At 42.2% G+C, this 18,283-nt stretch overlaps 1 protein-coding gene across 1 annotated transcript in view; it reads right to left on the reverse strand.

Annotated features, from left to right (window-relative positions):
* Positions 1–6,173: 6,173 nt before the first annotated feature.
* Positions 6,174–18,283, reverse strand: part of LOC135713698 (protein FAM91A1) — a 179,798-nt gene continuing 167,688 nt past the window's right edge. The window contains exons 2-11 of the mRNA XM_065236894.1: positions 13,276–13,432; positions 13,119–13,203; positions 12,898–13,038; positions 12,314–12,828; positions 7,482–8,658; positions 7,306–7,418; positions 6,982–7,242; positions 6,824–6,927; positions 6,693–6,762; positions 6,174–6,633 (exon numbers count right to left, since the gene is read on the reverse strand). Coding sequence (XP_065092966.1) covers positions 6,523–6,633; positions 6,693–6,762; positions 6,824–6,927; positions 6,982–7,242; positions 7,306–7,418; positions 7,482–8,658; positions 12,314–12,828; positions 12,898–13,038; positions 13,119–13,203; positions 13,276–13,362 — 2,664 coding nt within the window. The 5' untranslated portion in view covers positions 13,363–13,432 and the 3' untranslated portion in view covers positions 6,174–6,522. The remainder of the gene's footprint in view (positions 6,634–6,692; positions 6,763–6,823; positions 6,928–6,981; positions 7,243–7,305; positions 7,419–7,481; positions 8,659–12,313; positions 12,829–12,897; positions 13,039–13,118; positions 13,204–13,275; positions 13,433–18,283) is intronic.

Raw genomic sequence — 18,283 nt, forward strand, 5'->3', positions numbered from 1 at the left:
TAAGGAAGCAAAGATGTCCAATAAACGCTGAATAATAAAACATTTGATCGAATAAGCTCTGTTACAACCCATGGAAGTCGAATAAAAGCTTCTCGACATACACATACTTTTACATACCTTAATTTTGTTTGAATAAATTCTTTAGATTTGTGTGAACAAAGCCTGAACAGAAGTTATTATTAACAATTGTACAAGTATTATTAAGCATGCAGTTGAATAAATCGCCAAGAAGTCGTTTTTTCAATAGGCGATTGTTTGTTGGGTATATACTCCTAACCGAGCACCTAACCTACTATATACAAATTGCTTATCAAAGCATGTTCTGATGTATTGCATTTCTGCACAAACCTAGTCTTAATGTCAGCAATTTTGAAATCTAATTTAGGAACGTTCGCCTCTAGATGGAGATCAGATAATCTTGTATCGAAAGGACGATCAAGTACCATCCTCAGAACTCTAATCTGAGCGACCTGGATTTTGTTCCTGTGAGTTAGACAGCCCTTGAGAGGCGGGATCTGCGGCAAATCAGCGGATAAAGACACCTAACCAAGGCAGAACACTTGACTACAGTTTGCTCTACATGCGAACGGAAGAGGAGCTTTTCATCGAACAACATCCCGAGATAGGTTACTTCGGCAGACCACTCAACCCTTGTGCCATCCATGATTACAGTACAAGATGGGGCCGGTTTCAATTTGGGCGATTGCCGATGGAGGAACATGATCGCTTGAGTTTTGGAGGCATTAATTTGCATTTTCCACGGAAGGATATAAATCGTCCTCTAATCTATGGGATCTCTTCGAAATCGCCGTGAAGTCATGGATTCCTTTACAACATATGGAGGTGAAATCTTTCCTTTATTGTTCTCTTAACATTCATTCCATTATTATATGAAACATTATATGCTGGGTATGGGACGGTCCAACCAGGGCACCCGATTGAAGCGATTTGGATGGGGAGAGTGAAATTGCCAACTTCCTGTCGTTAACAGATCGTGAATTGAAGGCGGGCTTTTCTTCCCTACTCATTGGGACATCCCCTAGTGCGATGGCTTGTACATTACCGGGTTGTAGGATTTTATTGTTGGAAGGAGATTCTCTTTGATCCCGCGGACTAAGCGTACGTGTCTCTGCTTACAGGTTCGCCCTGCGTTTTTGGCCCTTCATACAATGGTAAATTTAATACAATCAGGTGTTGTACTTGATCAAGTCGTACGAGGTGGAAAGTTCACTGTCTAATGGTTGTGCCTGCAACAATGAGTGGTTTCCTTTACACACATTAATTTTGATTTTCCACGTGGTGGCATAATCAGCAAAGGCGTTAAGACATCGTTGAAGTTTGTTCGTTATTTCGCGAGGCATCCTTCCTTTGCCGGCTATTGCCGTATCATCTGCGAACAGGAAAAACACGCAACCGTCACCGAGGGGAGGAATGTCGGAAGTGTAAATGCTGTAAAGCAAAGGGCCCAGCAGACTGCCTTGCGGGACTCCTGCTGGGATGGAAAACGTGTCTGAAACCATTTAACGATACTTTAAACGATCTTTGCTGGAGGTAGTTACGGGTGAGTTTAACCAGATGTAATGGGAAGTTGAAGTTACAAAGCTTGTACACAAGTCCGTCATGCCAAACATTGTCAAACGACTTTTCAACGTCTAGCAATGCCATGGCTGTGGACTTGGATACAGCCTTGTTACTTCGTATGTTATTTATCACCCATACTGCCTGAACCCAAACTGTTCCGGAAGGAGAATGTTGTTTTCCTCGACAAACTTGAGCAAACGATTGAGAATGAGTTTCTCGAACAATTTGCTCAACGCTGAAAGGAGGCTAATTGTTCTGTAGCTTGACGACAATGTTGGATCCTTACCGGGTTTGTGGATTGATATAATTTTTGCTACCTTCCAGATGTAGTAGTCAGTAAGTGCAGTTCCAAGCATCTGTTGAAGATAGCGATTAAAAGAGACTGCACTTTCATGCTGAGTCTCTTCAAGGTTAAGTTGAATATGCCGCCATGTTCGTGGTGAATTTCTGCGCTGAGCAAATCTGTTGTACTGTAATCTTATCCACGACACACGACTCAAGGGGAGGCATCTAGGTTTTGAACGCATTGCGCGACCTGATCTTCGAGCGGACTTTTGAGAGACGAGCCAAGCAAATGCGATGAAGCGACATGCTTGCCGATCGCATTTGCTTTAGGGTGATATTGAGCCCATCGTCATCATTTTCGTGGAACGAGTTTGGGAGTTTGGAATGAGTTTTCAAGACCTTGGCTACCTTCCAGAATGGTCTGGAGCGGTCTTCCATATTCTGGACAACACGCCCGAAACTTTCATTTCTAGGTGAGTCCATTCTGGAAGCCATTTCACTTTTTTTTTTGTCCAGATCTCCAGTCCTCTGAAACTGGCGCCTAAGCACATTTCTCAAGCGAATCGGTAATTGGTTGTGGGAATCAATAGCAACAAACTTACCCCTCACAGAAACTTGTCGAACACATGCCACGGATATAGCCTGTTGGAGCTCTTCAAACGCCCGGTCGAGGACATCTACGGTGTCAAACGGCGGATCTCCGTCGATGACTCTGTCAACCACACGTCCAAACTGAATCCAGGAGTGACGTTGATGCCGAGTTCAGCCACCACCGGTTAGTGATCGTAACTGAGATCGTTGTGCACCTCCGGCTTGGATAGTCTGATGTTGGACAGGAAAAAGTCCAGAGTGGGGGATTTCCCGCTGGAGGGATGAAAGTTAGTTCGTCCGGAGACTGCACAGTAGACTGATGCAAAATTTGACTTTTTCGTTCCACAGTGCTTACATGGTTTCAAATCGGGTCGTGATTAGCCTTCAAAATTTACAACTCATTTGGTTAGAAACAGACTTCGCACAAACCATTTGAAGTTTACATGTAAATTACTATGGGAAATCTCAACTTTTTGTTCATTGCCTTCTAGTCTTTTTCCATATTGAGCTGCAAAACAACTCGATAGCTATTCTTATAGAAAATTTTCTCAGCTACAACTTTGTTGAAGATTGTTTCTATGTAAAACGAGACAGGAAATAGTTATTAATTATTTAAGAGATTGGTAAACTTATGACATGATCAAGCAGCTGCTCTGTAGGCAACACTGCATTTTGCAGTGTGACATAGTAGCCATGATTTGTGTGTCCTATTCAACGCCCCAGAAACATCAATGTTGCCTGCTGAGCAGTTGATTGAGCATGATCATAAGACATCAGTGCATTGAACCATTAATAACTTTCGATCCTTTCATTTAATCAAAAAGTGGTCTTGAGCAAAGTTGTAGCTGAGAAAATTTCCTACAAGTACAGTTGAAAGCTTTTGAAGCAGACCGATATGGTGAATTATTAGATACACATGAACAAAAATCTTGGTTTTACCATAGTAATTCCCATCCAAACTTCAAATGGTTTGTGCCATCTCAGTTTCTCACCAAATGGGTTCAAATTTTGAGAGGTTAGTCAGGATCCGATTTGGAATCGTTTAAGTATTGTGGAGCGAAAATTTCAAATTTTGCATCACTCTACTGCACAGTGTACAGTCCATATTGTGCGTGGTCGAACAGTAGGCATCCGTTCCGGTTCCGGTGATAGTTTCGCCAAGCTTCATGGCGGGCATTCAGGTCGTCCCCAACGATGAATCGGGAGCTAATACTGGCGGTCAGGTTGTGTAGAACTTGATTCCTTTCTTGACGATGACCACAATACCCCCACTCCTGAAGCTGGTGCGATAAAACCGGATAATATTATGGTCAGGCAACCAGAAGTTGTCGCCGGATTTTAGGTGGGTCTCAGTTAGAAGGCCCACGTCGATGCTGTGCTTGCGGAGGAAGTCGGCAAGCTCAATCTTTTTTACTCTTACAGAACAAGCATTCCACGTGACGATAGTTAGCGGTTTAGACGCCATACTGGATGATGAACTTACCGAGGACTTGGATTTGCTCGGGCTTATTGCGGCACTTACGAAGAGCACCGGTCATGTTGACGAAAATTTCCATCAGTTCATCGGGTGAGAACAGTTCGGGGTTGTTGTTTTGCGCTGTTGGTTGTCTCCAGAATCCAGAGGGGAGTGGAGATCTTTGTCCAGCAGAATCAACGGAAGCTTCTTGAGGGGGGCTGGTTGCTCCCGCGAATTCGCTTGCCTTTGCAAATCCTCCGTCCCGAATACCGGGGTTTTGTCCTTCCTGCGTCCTGGTTGATTGTTGGTTGCCACCTGCTTTCGGATGCGTTTGAAGTCCTCGCGTTTGGAGCACTGTCTGTCGGAACCTTGATGCGCACAACCACAGTTGGCACATTTTAACGCCAAGGCTCCATCCGCAGGGCAGTCATAAGTGGCGTGTTCTTGAGCGCAGTTGCTGCAGCGTGGCTTGATGTTACAGTTGCGGGTACCGTGTCCAAAATTGAGGCATCGCTGGCACTGCGTTACGTCACGATGGCCGCCACGGTATGACTCCCACCGTACGATGATGGAGTAGATCGAGCGGATGGATTGCAGCGAATTGAGCGTCACTGTCCCTTTCTGGAAGTCCACCAGGAAAAGACAATCCGGGAACGTTCTCACGTTTTCGACTCTCCTCGTAATCCGGAAGACAGCAATTGTGGCTAGCTTGAACCGGTCCTTGATTTCAGCTTCGATCATCTTGCGGTCGAAGTTTGGTAGGCCTCTCATCGGGGATGTCATGCGTGAAATATTCCGCCTTGGAATCTTTCAGGTGTTTCACGCCCACCAAATTTGACTATGAGAAAAAAACATCGAATGTTGAAATACTCACTCATTTCCGATCCTATGTTTCATGGAGATTTTTTCATAACGTTGGAAGCCCTATCTACCCTAAAAATATATAAAACCCGGAACCAAACACCCTGTATATATGAGCAATAATAAAAATTCAAAATTCAAAACGATCTCATCAACTTTCGATGTTTGTTCATCCTTTTATCCAATTTTCGCGTCTATTTGTGAACTCGTTGTTCTTCTCTGCATCACTGCTAGGCGCTACTGATCTCCCGAAAGTCTCCCATATAATTTCTGATGTGTTCTACGGCATTCCGACGGCCATTATCTTTGAATGATGATCTTGAGTTCCTAGTTGCGTCTTATAAAACCTTATAAAAAGTTCCGACACATCGTATCTTCAAGTGATCTTCGCAAACGCCACATTTCATTCAGGCTCCAATAATTCCCAGTGTCATCACTTACTAACACATGATATCTGCCTCGATCAACCTGGCAGAACGCGCCCTAACCCTTACTGATGCAGAGGGCAGGGATTGTTTACAAAATCAGTCAGGTACTTATTCTAACCCTATCTAGAAGTATAAGAATAAAAGGTCGGGAAAGCAACATGCTGAGTGAAGCAAGTAAATCAAACTTAGACTTTGAGTAATCTAACTGAAATGTTGGAAAGTTGTTTTTCACTCTTGGATTTTTTTTTCCTTTATTAGAGAGATTTTTAGCCTAAGGCTAGTTCATCTCTTAGTTTCACTCTTGGAGCTAACTCCTTCTTAACATGAGCTAGCGCTAGAAAACACTCCAACTCCTTCATAAGCAGTTCTTTGGTAGACAAAAGCTGTTGCACGTTCCAGCTGTTATTTATCTAGTTATTTCTGGTTCACAGGTTGTTCTCACTCGTTTCGATAAGGGCATTCTTGATGACCGTGTCCACTACTCTACTACGCTGCCACCTTTCGGAACATCCGCTACTCGGGCCTCAAGTTCTTCATTGAAAAACCTTTTCACTACTGGTTTATTTCGGACATCAAGAAAGCTCCGTCTACATGTTCGGCTAATGCAGATGTGGTTGACTTGTGCACCGACAGGGGAAGAGCGAGCCCCTGTCGTTCCTGCCACAGAATTCTGAAGCCATTGAAGCCACCAGGGTAGATCTTGATTTCACTCTTTGAAAACTTATCCACGACGGCATTCAGTTGACTGTACAAGTTCCTTAGCAGCATCGATTTGCGCATAAAATTGGTGTTTTCATCTCGTATAGTAGAATATAACAGCGCCTGTCCCGACGGCAGGCTGTGTTCTCCAATGTCTCTAAAGTGACCGCTGGTTGGGGTGGAAAATATTCGCTTCAGCATGTTTGTGCCACAGCCGGAGAAAGAGAAAAGTAAGGTATTTCTTTCGGAATGTAAAATCTTCCAGCCATAGCTATCGCTTTAAAATAGATGAATGCATTTCTCACAATGGGCCAGGGACTAAAACTGGACTTTGGTATATGTACAGTTGCTAATTTTTAACGTTTAAACTCTTAGTTAAAACAGTACGGACTCGAGCTACCCATCACCACACTTCCTATTGCAAATTTGCTTGCGATAATACCCAAATATTCTAACCAAGTTATTCGGCATTTTATTTTGTTAATAATATTAAGTATTGACTCTCTCACTCTACCTCTGCTTCTAACTGCTCCTTCATCTAAAAAGTGGAATGCGTTTTGGGGGAATTTTTGGTTTATCTCAGATTGTTTCCTAGTGTTGGGAAATTGCACACCAAACAAGCTACTTTCCATTCCAGCTGATGATTTTACCATTTTCAAACGCAAGACTGATCCGCGGTTTCGGGACCAATTTACCCGGTTTGACCAGTTCCATACTTTCGTCCTCGTAGTACTGGTTGAGCAGATTTTGGATTTGAATGATGGTCTTAGGATATAAATAAATTGACTTACCAAGCATTGCGAAATGAATTTCAGGTAACGGTGCTCCATTTTGGCATTGATTTCCAGGATATGTGCAATGCTGTGAAAAAGTACAGTAATCAATCGCAAGTTTTCACTAGGCTCCATAAGAAACAACTAACTTTTCCTGCGAGCAAAGCTTCTTGATGACATGTTGACATATGCTGGTATTGCAATCGACGTCAAACAGCGGAATTCCGAAATGAACGTCCAGCAGGGTCCATTCCTAAAAGCGAAAATATGCATTTAAATCTGCTTGTTATTTGCAAACAACGCCCACCTCCATCCGATTTCCGGACGATCGATCCCTCGAGTCGGAGTCCGAATCCGCGTTCCGACTGGCGTCGGCCAGTTGCCGTACCAAGTCGTGGTCGGGGCTAGGTTCAGACGGGCCGCCGTTGGTGGGTTCATCGTCCTCCGGGAGGTCCGGTTCGACTGAAACCTTCCCATCGTAGATGTCCCGTATCCGCCGGATGTCCTCGATCAGACTGGCGTCATCACTTTCGATCGAAGTTATCGAACTGATCGTATCCGATCGAGTCTATGGAAGCAGATAAATAGCAAAACCACACCTAATATGGCAATGAGGATTTGATAAGCTTACCGCCTTGGGTTTGGGGTGATCCAGTTTTGCTCCATCGGAGGAATGTTTTCGTTCCTTGCTGCTTTTGGCATGATCCCTGGACAGATGCACGCTATCGTCATAGTTGTCACATCCTGCGAATTAGGTGGTAACTTCAGAAGAAACCTGATACACACACACACACACAATCAACTCACCATAATCCGGAACTCCGGTCCTGATGAACGTCATATAGCCGAAGCTATTCTCCAAGTCTAGCACCTTGGCCAGCTTTCGCACAGCCGAATGCCGGCTCCAGCCCGTGCCTCGTTCACCCGCATTGAACGGAAACACCTCGTAGTGCATCTCGGCCGGTTGCTTGATCCCGTAGCCCTGGATCAGTACACATCCGTTCTTCAGGTGCTCGTTCAACGAGGCATATTTTTCCGAATTGAGCACAAACGATTCCGTGTGGACGATTGTTATGAGCAGTTTCCCGTAGCCGAGGAAAAGCCGCGGGAGATGATTGAGGACGGTTCCTTTGGCAAGCAGGAGGCTCGGGGGGCCGTAGGCTCCCATGTGGTAGTAGAACAGTTTGGACCAAATGTGCGAATTGGTTGAGGTTCGGTAGAACTGACCGAAGAATGGAATGGTGAAGGGAGAGGATAGGATCCCCGAAAGAGGCGCGGCAGCAATGAGGAATTTGTACTTCTTTTCCAGCAGACGGTTGCGAGTTTTCTGATCCAGGGCTTCGAGGCTTTCCAGACGAAGTAGGTCCAGTTCCGTGTTGAGAACCGTTTTCAGGGCAACGATTGTGGACCGTAGGATTATGGCATGATGGAAGTAGCGACTGACTTCGCCTTCCCCGTCGGCATCCAGAATGGATACCTTCTCCAGCTCGCGGAGAAAGTCGTTCATTCCTTCGTCGCATAGTTTGCCGACCTCAAACAGAGTTACGGCGTGGGTTTTTAGGCCCGGAGAAAGGTTCCCCATCATGAGGAACGCCGTGAGAGTGGAATCGAAGATGAAACCGACTCGTTTGGTGTCCTGAGAGGAGCGAAACGTTTCCTCCGGTTTGGCATCGGATAGGTTACTGTAGTCACCGGGACTGTCTTCGGCTGGACTCGGACTATCCAGAGAACCGATGGTGAGATCTGCTGCGCGTTCACTCTGTTCACTTTCGACGGATTCCTGGCTGAGGAGGAGCGAATGGTAGTTGAAGATGGTTCGGCCGGTTTGCTGCTGTTGTTGTTCGCGTCGGGCGATCCTCCAGCTCTCATGCGGTTCGACGGTGTTCGTGAAGCTGGACGGTTTGCGACGGGCAAAGTTCAGGCGGCAAAAAAGGGACGTAGCTTGCTTGACGGTATCCAGCGGGACTTGGAGGATGTTAGATAACTGGAAAAGGGAAGTTTTCATTAGTTGGCTTAAGGCACTCTCATCGATTCTGTCAATTCGTCCATTCTGTAGATTCTGTCAATTATGTCGATTTAGTCGAATTTCTGCCGATTATTTGTCCATCCTGGCGAATCTTTGTCAATTCTATCAATTTTGTCGATTTTGTCGATTGTGACGATTCTACCGATTATATGTCAATTATGACGGCAATTCTGTTGATTATGTCAATTCTACCGATTTTGCCGATTCTGTCAATTTCATCGATTCAGTCGATTCCGTCGGTTTTTTTTTTTTTTTTTATTGATTTTCCGTCGATTTGTCGATTTTATGTCGATTCTGTCGATTCTGTTGATTCTCTCTCAATTCTGTCGGTTTTGTCGATTCTTATGATCTTTCGATCCGATTTTATGTCTGCCGATTCTCTATCAATTTTTTCGACCCTGCTAATTGTCTATTCTGTCGATTCTCTGTCAATTTTCTGTAAATTATTTCGATTTTGTCAAATCTGTAGATTCAGTCGTTTCTATTTCGTCGATTTTAGTCGATTTTCTGTCGATTCCGTCGATTCGGTAAATTTTGTCGATTTTAAGTCGATTTTGTCAATTATTTATCGGTGTCTGTTGATTTTGTCAATTCCGTCGATTTTGTCGATTATCCCTCAATTGAGTTGTTTAGGGGTATTGAGGTAAATACATATTCGTTATCTGCATTAAAAATGGAACCGAAATCCAAAATTTCATCAATTTTGGTACACTGGAACTATTTTAAATAAGTACGATTACATTAGCAAAAATCACCATCTTAGCGCCCCTTGGTGGGACTTTGTATGGGAGCGAGCTGTCAACGATTAGATTTAGATGTCAACGATCAAAATTTTAAATCTTGATTTAAAAATCGAGATGAATGTCTACGGGATCAGAAAACGAAGCTCTATCAGATGATGTATAAAAATCGGTGTATATTTTTCGAAATTAAACAACCCAATTCTGTCGATTGTTTCCTTCGATTCAATTATATGTCAATTCTGTCGATTTTCTATCGATTTTGTCGATTCTGTCGATTCTGTCGATTCTACCAGGTGTCTCTACATTCTGTCGATTATCTTTCAATTCAGTCGATTTTGTCAAATCTGTAGATTCGGTCGTTTCTATTGATTTCGTAGATTCTGTCAGTTTCGTCAATTCTGTAGATTTTAGTTGATTCTGCCGATTTTCTGTCGATTCCGCTTCTGTCGATTCTGCTGATTATCTGTCAGTTCTGTAGATTTTGTCGATTCTCTATCGATTTTGTCGATTCCGTTGATTATATAGATTCTCAGTCGGTTTTGTCAATTCCATCGATTCGATTGTCTGCCATTTTTCTGTCAATTCTGTCATTTTTTCGATTCTTTATAGATTTTGTCGATTCTCTGACGAATCTGCCGAATCTCTGTCAATTATGTCGAATATATAGCAATTCTGTTGATTTTGCCGATTCGCAGTCCATTTTTTAAATTCTTCCAATGTTGTCGATTTTGTCAATTTCCTCCATAGAGTCGATTTCGTCGATTTTATGTCGATTCCCTCGATTCTCTGTCACTGTCTGTCAATTCTGTCGATTCTCTGTCAATTCTGATGATTAGCTCGATTCCGTCAAATTCCGTCGATGTTATATCGATTTTGTGGTTTCTGTTGATTCCGTCAATTCTCTATCGATTCTGTCAATTCCATCAAATCGGCATCTCTGTCAATTCTGTCGATTTTGTCTATATTCTGTCAATTCTGTCGATTCTGATGAATCCTTCGATTTTATGTCTATTCTGTCGATTCTCAATCGATTTTGTCGATTCTGTCAATTCTGCTAGTTGCCTATTTCGTCGATTCTCTGTAAATTATGTCGATTATCTTTCAATTCTGTCAATTCTGAAGATTCGGTCGTTTCTATTGATTCCGTCGATCTTTAGATTATATCAGTTTCGTCGATTTTAATCGATTTCGTCGATTCTCTATCGATGTCTGTTGATTTCGTCGAGGATTTTGTCGATTCACAGTCGATTTTAGCAATTCTGCCGATTTCGTCGATTCTGTCAATTTCCTCGATTCAGTCGATTCCGTCGATTTTCTGTCGATTCTAAGTAGATTTAGTCGATACTGTAATTTCTGTTGATTCCGTCGATTCTGTCAATTCCGTCGATTTTGCAGATTATAATATAATCTAGATAAACATTTCAAAAGGTCCTATCTGCATTGATCGATTCTCATCATCGACTTTCTCTTTCGTTAATAACGGAGCTGCAAAACCTTTCCCTATTGTATTTGAAGTTTTGGACGCTAGATAAAAATCTCCGTTTTCAAACTTTGCGATAAAATTAACGCAAAATCTGTTTGCGTAGCAGTAGTTATCAAAAGAGAAAGTCGATGAAGAGAATCGATCAACGCAGATAGGACGATTTGAAATGTTCATCGAGAATGTAAATTAAATCAACATAATTTTTTTCAATTCTGTCGATTCTGATGATTCTTCGATTCTGATGATTCTTAGATTTTGTCAATTCAGTCAATTCAAGCTTGCATTAGGTCCTAAGTAACATTGATCGATTCTCTTCGTCAACTTTCTCTTTCGTTAATAACTTGAGCTCATAACCGTTTCTTGTTGTGTTTGTCGTATTAGATGCTAGATAAAAGCTTCTGTTATCGATCTGTGTGCTGAAAATACCTGGTAATGTATTTACATGGCCGTGGGGATACAAAGAGAAAGTCGACGAAGAGAATCTGTCAATGTTACTTAGGACCTAATGCAATGTTCAGCTTGAATTCTACTTGCTGTCTATTCTATGGATTCTCTGTAAATTCTATCGATTTTGTCAAATCTGTAGATTCGGTCGTTTCTTTTGATTTCGTTGATTTTGTCGATTATCTGTAGATTCTGTCAATGTCAATGTCGATTTTAAGTCGACTTGATCGATTCTATTGATTTTGTCAATTTAGTCGATTTTGTTGTCTGTTCTATGTCAATTCTGTCGATCCTGTCAATAACTAAAAGATAATCAAAGGAATTATTCTGTAGATTCTGTCGTTTCCATCGATTCTTTGTCGATTTTGCCAATTCTCTGTAGATTCTCACCCCTATTCTGTATTTCGTTTCGAACGAAATTCTCATACAAATCAATATTTTTTTGTATGAGAATTTCGTTCGAAACGGAATACAGAATAGGGGTGTCTGTCAATTTTGTCGATTCTGTCGATTTTCTATCAATTCTGCCAATTCTCTGTAGATTTTGTTAAAGCTCTCTTAGGCTGTGTTCCATTTGGTGAATTTTCACTTAAATTTGACACGTTGAAAATAAATTATAATGTTCGAAAATCCTGATTTTCGAGAAGGTGTTTGTCAAAATTGATTCCTAGTCTGTCAGAAATAAGTCTAGTATAATAGCAGGATTATTTGAAAATTGTCTGTCAGTCAAATTTAAGTGAAAAATTCGCCAAATGGAACACAGCCTTAGTAAAAGTATGGACGTCTGTCAAAGGTAGCTCCAATCGAGCCGTCAAAATGTACTGCTTTGCTCGATTGGAACGTCTTTTTTCAGTTTTGTGGTGACAGTACAGGACTTAAGATTTTTCCGATTCTCTCTCGATTCTGTAAGTCTGTCCGTATGTCTGCCCGTTCAAATACTTACATCCGCAATCGTCGACTGCTCATCCGCCGTGACGAACACATTGTACAGCAGATTCTCAAAGTGATCTCCGCTGACCCGGTTCATCACGAAATTCTGCAACGGCGGAATGGTGATCTTGTCCTCCCCGCTAATTGGCACGTCGAGATAGATTAGCCCCTTCCGGTACAGACTGTGCACCACCTCGTAGTCCAACGCACCAGCCGTTTGAGCACCGCAATCAATCAACTGATCCAGCACTGCCAGCTCCACCTGGTTCACAAACTGCACATCGCTCTCCAGAACATAGCCCACCTCAACCTTCCACCAGTGTTCGATCACGATCCGCCGGGGAAACTTTGGCAGCAGATAGTACGGATTTCGCTTGAAGAACAACTTCGGCGAGCTCGTCTTCAAATCACTCGATATCGAAAGATACTCATTGCGTCCAATTCCGACCACCCGGAGGCAATCCGCTGCCGTAAAATTCGGTAATGAATCATAGTTCTTGTCGTTGTTCAACAGGAAAACGAGCATATCTACAACGAGAGTTTCCAACTTGAGTCAATGTGCTTATCTCCCTCCCCACCAACACACAGCCCACTCACCTATGTAGTAGTTGAAGGGTGTCAACCGAAGCCCTTTCGTCACGATATCGGCCAGATGGTACGGAAACAGGTGCAGTGCCCTAATGTTTTCCTCGATCAATTTTTCATAATACAACTTTTCATGGCCAAACGTCGTATGCACTGCCGAACGGAACCAACATGAATTCATTATGATTACATACATATATTACCCAATCCGCTCAATGTCATCATGCACTTACCTAAATTGCCCCGATAGCGAAGTTGGTTCTTTAGACTGTACTCCAGGATGAGCTTCTCGTAACGTTTCTCATTATCATGCAATGCCTAGGGCAACAAAAAATCAAAGCAATTATTCAAAACATTTCCGCGAAGCAATTTCCACAACCCAATCCGTACCTTCCTTAGCTCCAGGGGTAGATTCCTCCAGCCGATTTTGCCTCGGATGTTTTCCTCCACGACGTGCAGTATGTTCCTTGGACTCATGATTCCTGCCTCTGGGGGGTCAGCAGCACATCGTTTCGGATCGTCTAAATTTCAACCGCAGATTCTGGGCCTCCCCCGGACTAGTGCCTAGTTGAAATCTTTTTCAACCACCTTGACGCAATTCGAATCAATGGAGAAAGCTGTCGACGTAGTACAAAAACTATCCAACACTGGCTAATACTGATTTTTGTACGCGGAAAAGTGACGGAATGTTTTTGTTTTCATTTTAAAATTCTCACGAATTTCGTCTTCTGGTGCCTGTCGTCGTGGGAATTGAAAGGAACGAATGAGCGGGTGGAGAAGAACTCAAAGTTGACGTTTCTCTCTTTGCGGCGAGCGGGGCGAGCGCGAGCATGCTTTTTGTGCCTTTATACACACGGCCGATCAGACGAACTCAAGTCGAGTTGACGCAATTTCGTTAAAAGTGAATTCTCGAAGGGACGTATCAGCTTTTGTAAACAATGCATTTGATCGTCGATTTGACGTAACTGGTAGCTCGCCCACTCATTATAACACTACCATCAGATAGGGGAAAATTTTCCTTACCTGATAGTGGTGTTTGTGTGCGTGGTCGAGCTACCAGTTACGTCAAATTGACGATCAAATGCATTGTTTACAAAAGATGATACGTCCGTTTCGAAAAAGTAATCGAGAATTTACTGGGGGCAAGACACCCACATACAGCGGGTGAGCCGCCCCCGAACCGCTCGGCGGACGGGGCGGATTTGGGCCACTCGAACCTCGCGCCGGCGCGCATATTTGTAACATTTGGGCACAAACGAAGTTACAGACGACTAACTGGCGAAGAAATCCATTAAAATAATGTGGTTCACTGTAATAGAATTTTCTTGAAAGCTTGTGCCATCATCCACCAGATGGGTTAGTTTTTTTGTTTTGATTTGAACAAAGTTGATTTTGTGTACAATGATTCTTTGACAGTGTGCAAAGAGTGCGTATCATTTTGTAATTTTTTTATGCATTTCAGTTTTGAGTAGAGTGAAAGAGATATAACCAAAACATTCTAGTACATTTGGTGAAAATGCTAGTTCAATCAACAATCAATACGAAACTAACGATTTTAAATTGGCTCACCACTTTAGTAGCCTATTGGTCCCAAGCAAACGATTAACGTACCCTATTCTAGTTGAAATTCTATTACTACACTATGTTTGTTTTGATTCGCTATGAAAGTTTGACAGATAACATCAGGGGTGCCCTAATAAAAAATAACCATAAACGAACGATAACCCAAATAATAGAACTATACAACAAATGGTTTGGATGATACCCGGAACACGTCGTTAAGCAAAATAACCATAATAATTTTATTAGGGTGTGTGGATTCATGCAGAACATGCAGGGGTGAGTGAAATAGCTTGGGACTGCTTGGGACCGTTGTTCTGGTACTGAGTGAGCCAAAAATAATAATGATTTTCTTCGGGACCCAGTGGTCTTAGAGTTACCTCTATGGTTCAATCTAGTAGTATTCTAGTCGAAATTCTAGTACTACGCAACGTTTGTTTTTATTCGCTATGAAAGTTTGACAGATAAAATGAGGGGTTATTGGTTTTTCCTATGTTTCGAGGGGTGATTCGACAAGCTTCCCGCATAAGCGCGAACCATAAATTGACCTTACCGATAATGGTTATAAATTGTTTATAATCCCTGCTAAACTTCAACTGAAATGGTTATGGAACTTTACATGAACGTTTAATGATAAAGTTTTAACCTTAAGTATTATAGTTTTTTGGAAGTGGACCTTACAAATAATGGGTTGTTAAGAACCATTACCATTCAAAATTCTTGTTTTCTCCATACATTTTCGGAAAGAAAACTATACTAAAACCTTTTAACTTATGGTTTGAGAACATTAATGGTAATGGTTATGGTAACCAGTAAGGTCCATGAATGGTTTTGTAACATCGATCAACTTTATGTGGAATATATCGTGAATTGGTTGCCTGTAAATTACTGATTACCAATTCACGATATATTTCACGTAAAGTTGAGCGATAATACAAAACCATTAATGGACCTTACTGACTACCATAACCATAACCATTAATGTTCTCAAACCATAAGTAAAAACGTTCTAATATAGTTCTCTTTCTGAAAATGTATGGAGAAAACAAGAATTTGGAATGGTAATGGTTCTTAACAACCCATTGTTTGTAAGGTCCGCTTCCAAAAAACCATAATACATAAGGTTAAAACTTTATCACACAAACGTTCATGTAAAGTTCCATAACCATTTCAGTTGAAGTTTAGCAGGGATTATAAACAATTTATAACCATTATCGGTAAGGTCATGTGATGGTTCGCGTTTATGCGGGTTGGGACCGAAGATAGTACCAGAGGTGAGCCAAAAAGTTGAGCACGTTTCTTTGGGACCTACTTGTCTTAGAGTTACCTCTATGGTACTATCAACAATCAATACGAAACTAACGATCTTAAATTGGATCACCACTTTAGTAGCCTATTGGTCCCAAGCAAACGATTAACGTACCCTATTCTAGTTGAAATTCTATTACTACACTATGTTTGTTTTGATTCGCTATGAAAGTTTGACAGATAACATCAGGGGTGTGTGGATTCATGCAGAACATGCAGGGGTGAGTGAAATAGCTTGGGACTGCTTGGGACCGTTGTTCTGGTACTGAGTGAGCCAAAAATAATAATGATTTTCTTCGGGACCCAGTGGTCTTAGAGTTACCTCTATGGTAGTAGTGTTGCCATGTGGTACAATCCAGTAGTAGTGGTGTTGCCATGTGGTACACTGAAAAATTGCAATAGCAGGTTAGTCACCAAAGTTTTCGAGCCGCTCCGTCTGTCACTTCGTTTGTGATTTGGGCGCCTGAGGCGAAAACGATACCTGTAAAAAAAACTGATCGTTTCGGCCATTTTGTCCACACACAAGCGCCCGGCGCGCTCACGGTTGTTCACCACCATTTTCTTTTTCAATGGGTTTAATTTAATAAAAATAAAAACAGTGATGTAGGTATAAACATGAGCTTTGTAAAAGCGTTTCAAAACAGTTTTTGACAATTCTTTCGACTGAAATTGTTAGAGCAGCTGGCAGCAAAAGATTGTAAACAAACCAATACTGCATATGTGTGCGTTCCTTAGAGAAAAAGGCTATAGAAAGAAGGTTGCTGCTTAGCTTGACGAGAATACGTAAATTCCCCTACTAGTTCAATGGAATTCAAATCTAGTTCCAACACAGAAAAGAAAAAAGTTGTTGAACATTACATCCAAACAGCTGCACAGAGGTCATTCCGCCCGTTGTGTAATATTACCATATTACGTTGTACGATGAACATCGATTTTGCGAACGAAATTACATCTATTTATGTAATATTGTATCTGCTTTTTGCTATTACATCATTATTTCATACATCAGCTTGAATTACTTTTGCTGTGAAGAATCACTTTGGCCACATCGAGACACATTCCGGGTGTCCCGGGGGATGCAGCCAGCATCTGATTAGGGCCAAACCCCATCATGTGACACATCAAATTACATGAGAATTCAAAGACTAGTTCAAAGGAACTCAAATTTAGTTCCTAGAACCAAAGTGGCCACATCCGGACATATTCCGGGTGTCCCGGGGGAAGAAGCCAGCATCTGATTAGGGTTAAACCTCGGGTTAAACCCACCATGCGACACATCAAATTACATGAGAATTCAAAGACTAGTTCAATGGAACGCAAATTTAGTTCCAAGAACCGTTTCGACCAGATCCGGACATATTACGGGTGACCCGGGGGAAGAAGCCAACATCTGATTAGGGTCAAACCCATGACGCGACACATCGAATTACATGAGAGGCGAGCGAGCTTTTCGCGCTGCTTTTCGTGCCTTTACACATGACCGATCAGACCAACTCAAAATTGAGTCGAGTTGACTCAATATCGTTAAAAGTGAATTTACCACCGACAAACCGACATGAAACCTAAACCTAAACTTAACTCTTGATCGAGAATCTATAACGGCCGATTCAAATGTGTAGCGATCCCAGCTGTTCAAAACCATAGAAATGTTTTATCTAGATAAAAATAATTTGTCCGTAATAGATTAGACACGAACCAACTCCCAGATATAGTACACCTTCTTCTCGCATGGAAGCTCCTTGTTTTAAATGGTTTACAATTTTTCGATCACGGTGCCATCATATTGCTTCGCCAAGGCACTTTCCATCCGTGTAGATCAACTCAGAACCGGAAGTAGCCCAACGAACGAGTGTTGTTTATGTTGATCTGGCGTTGAAATGACCCAGGGGGAATGACACTTCAGGATTATCCAAAACCTCTCAAAAAATTTTCAACGTGCCCAAAATTTCAATTCATCCTATCTATTCTTTCTATTTCCAACTTATCCCTTCTGCATGCACACAAATTGTTAAGCAAGCCATGCAGTTTCTCGAAGATTTCAGGTCGACCTCGAAGCACTCTGCCATACTCACTGTCATTTTTCAATAATCTCCACAACAAACACCATGTATGTCAGCTGACTATGCCGGTTGAAAATCGGAAAACTTAAAAAAGATGCCGGACCACTCGTCTAAAATCGTTCGCGGGACAACATCAAGTTGTCCATTTCCCGGACTTAAACCGATCGAATTTGACGGATAAGAGCCCAGGTGTCTGTGTGTTGTAGCATGGAAGTTACGACAAGCAGGTGGAGAAGGAATTCAGGTAATTTTTCCAACCGGCCCAAGTTTTACTAGTTGCTGGTCAAGGATCCGGAGAAGAAAGAGCTAATGGTGAAGGAAGACACCCACCGGCTGATGGAGTTTCTGTGCGAGAATATTGTGATTCAAATTCCCGTCCAAATATAGCTGGGAATATTAACCGGAACCTAGTGATCCATCGCCACCACTCGTTCCTCATACTGTGCAGTTTCGACCTATTTGGTACGGAA

Source organism: Ochlerotatus camptorhynchus, unplaced genomic scaffold (genome assembly GCF_037179485.1).
Source record: "Ochlerotatus camptorhynchus isolate MF236.1 unplaced genomic scaffold, CSIRO-AGI_Acam_v1.1 ptg000577l, whole genome shotgun sequence".
Taxonomy (NCBI): Eukaryota; Metazoa; Arthropoda; class Insecta; order Diptera; family Culicidae; genus Ochlerotatus; species Ochlerotatus camptorhynchus.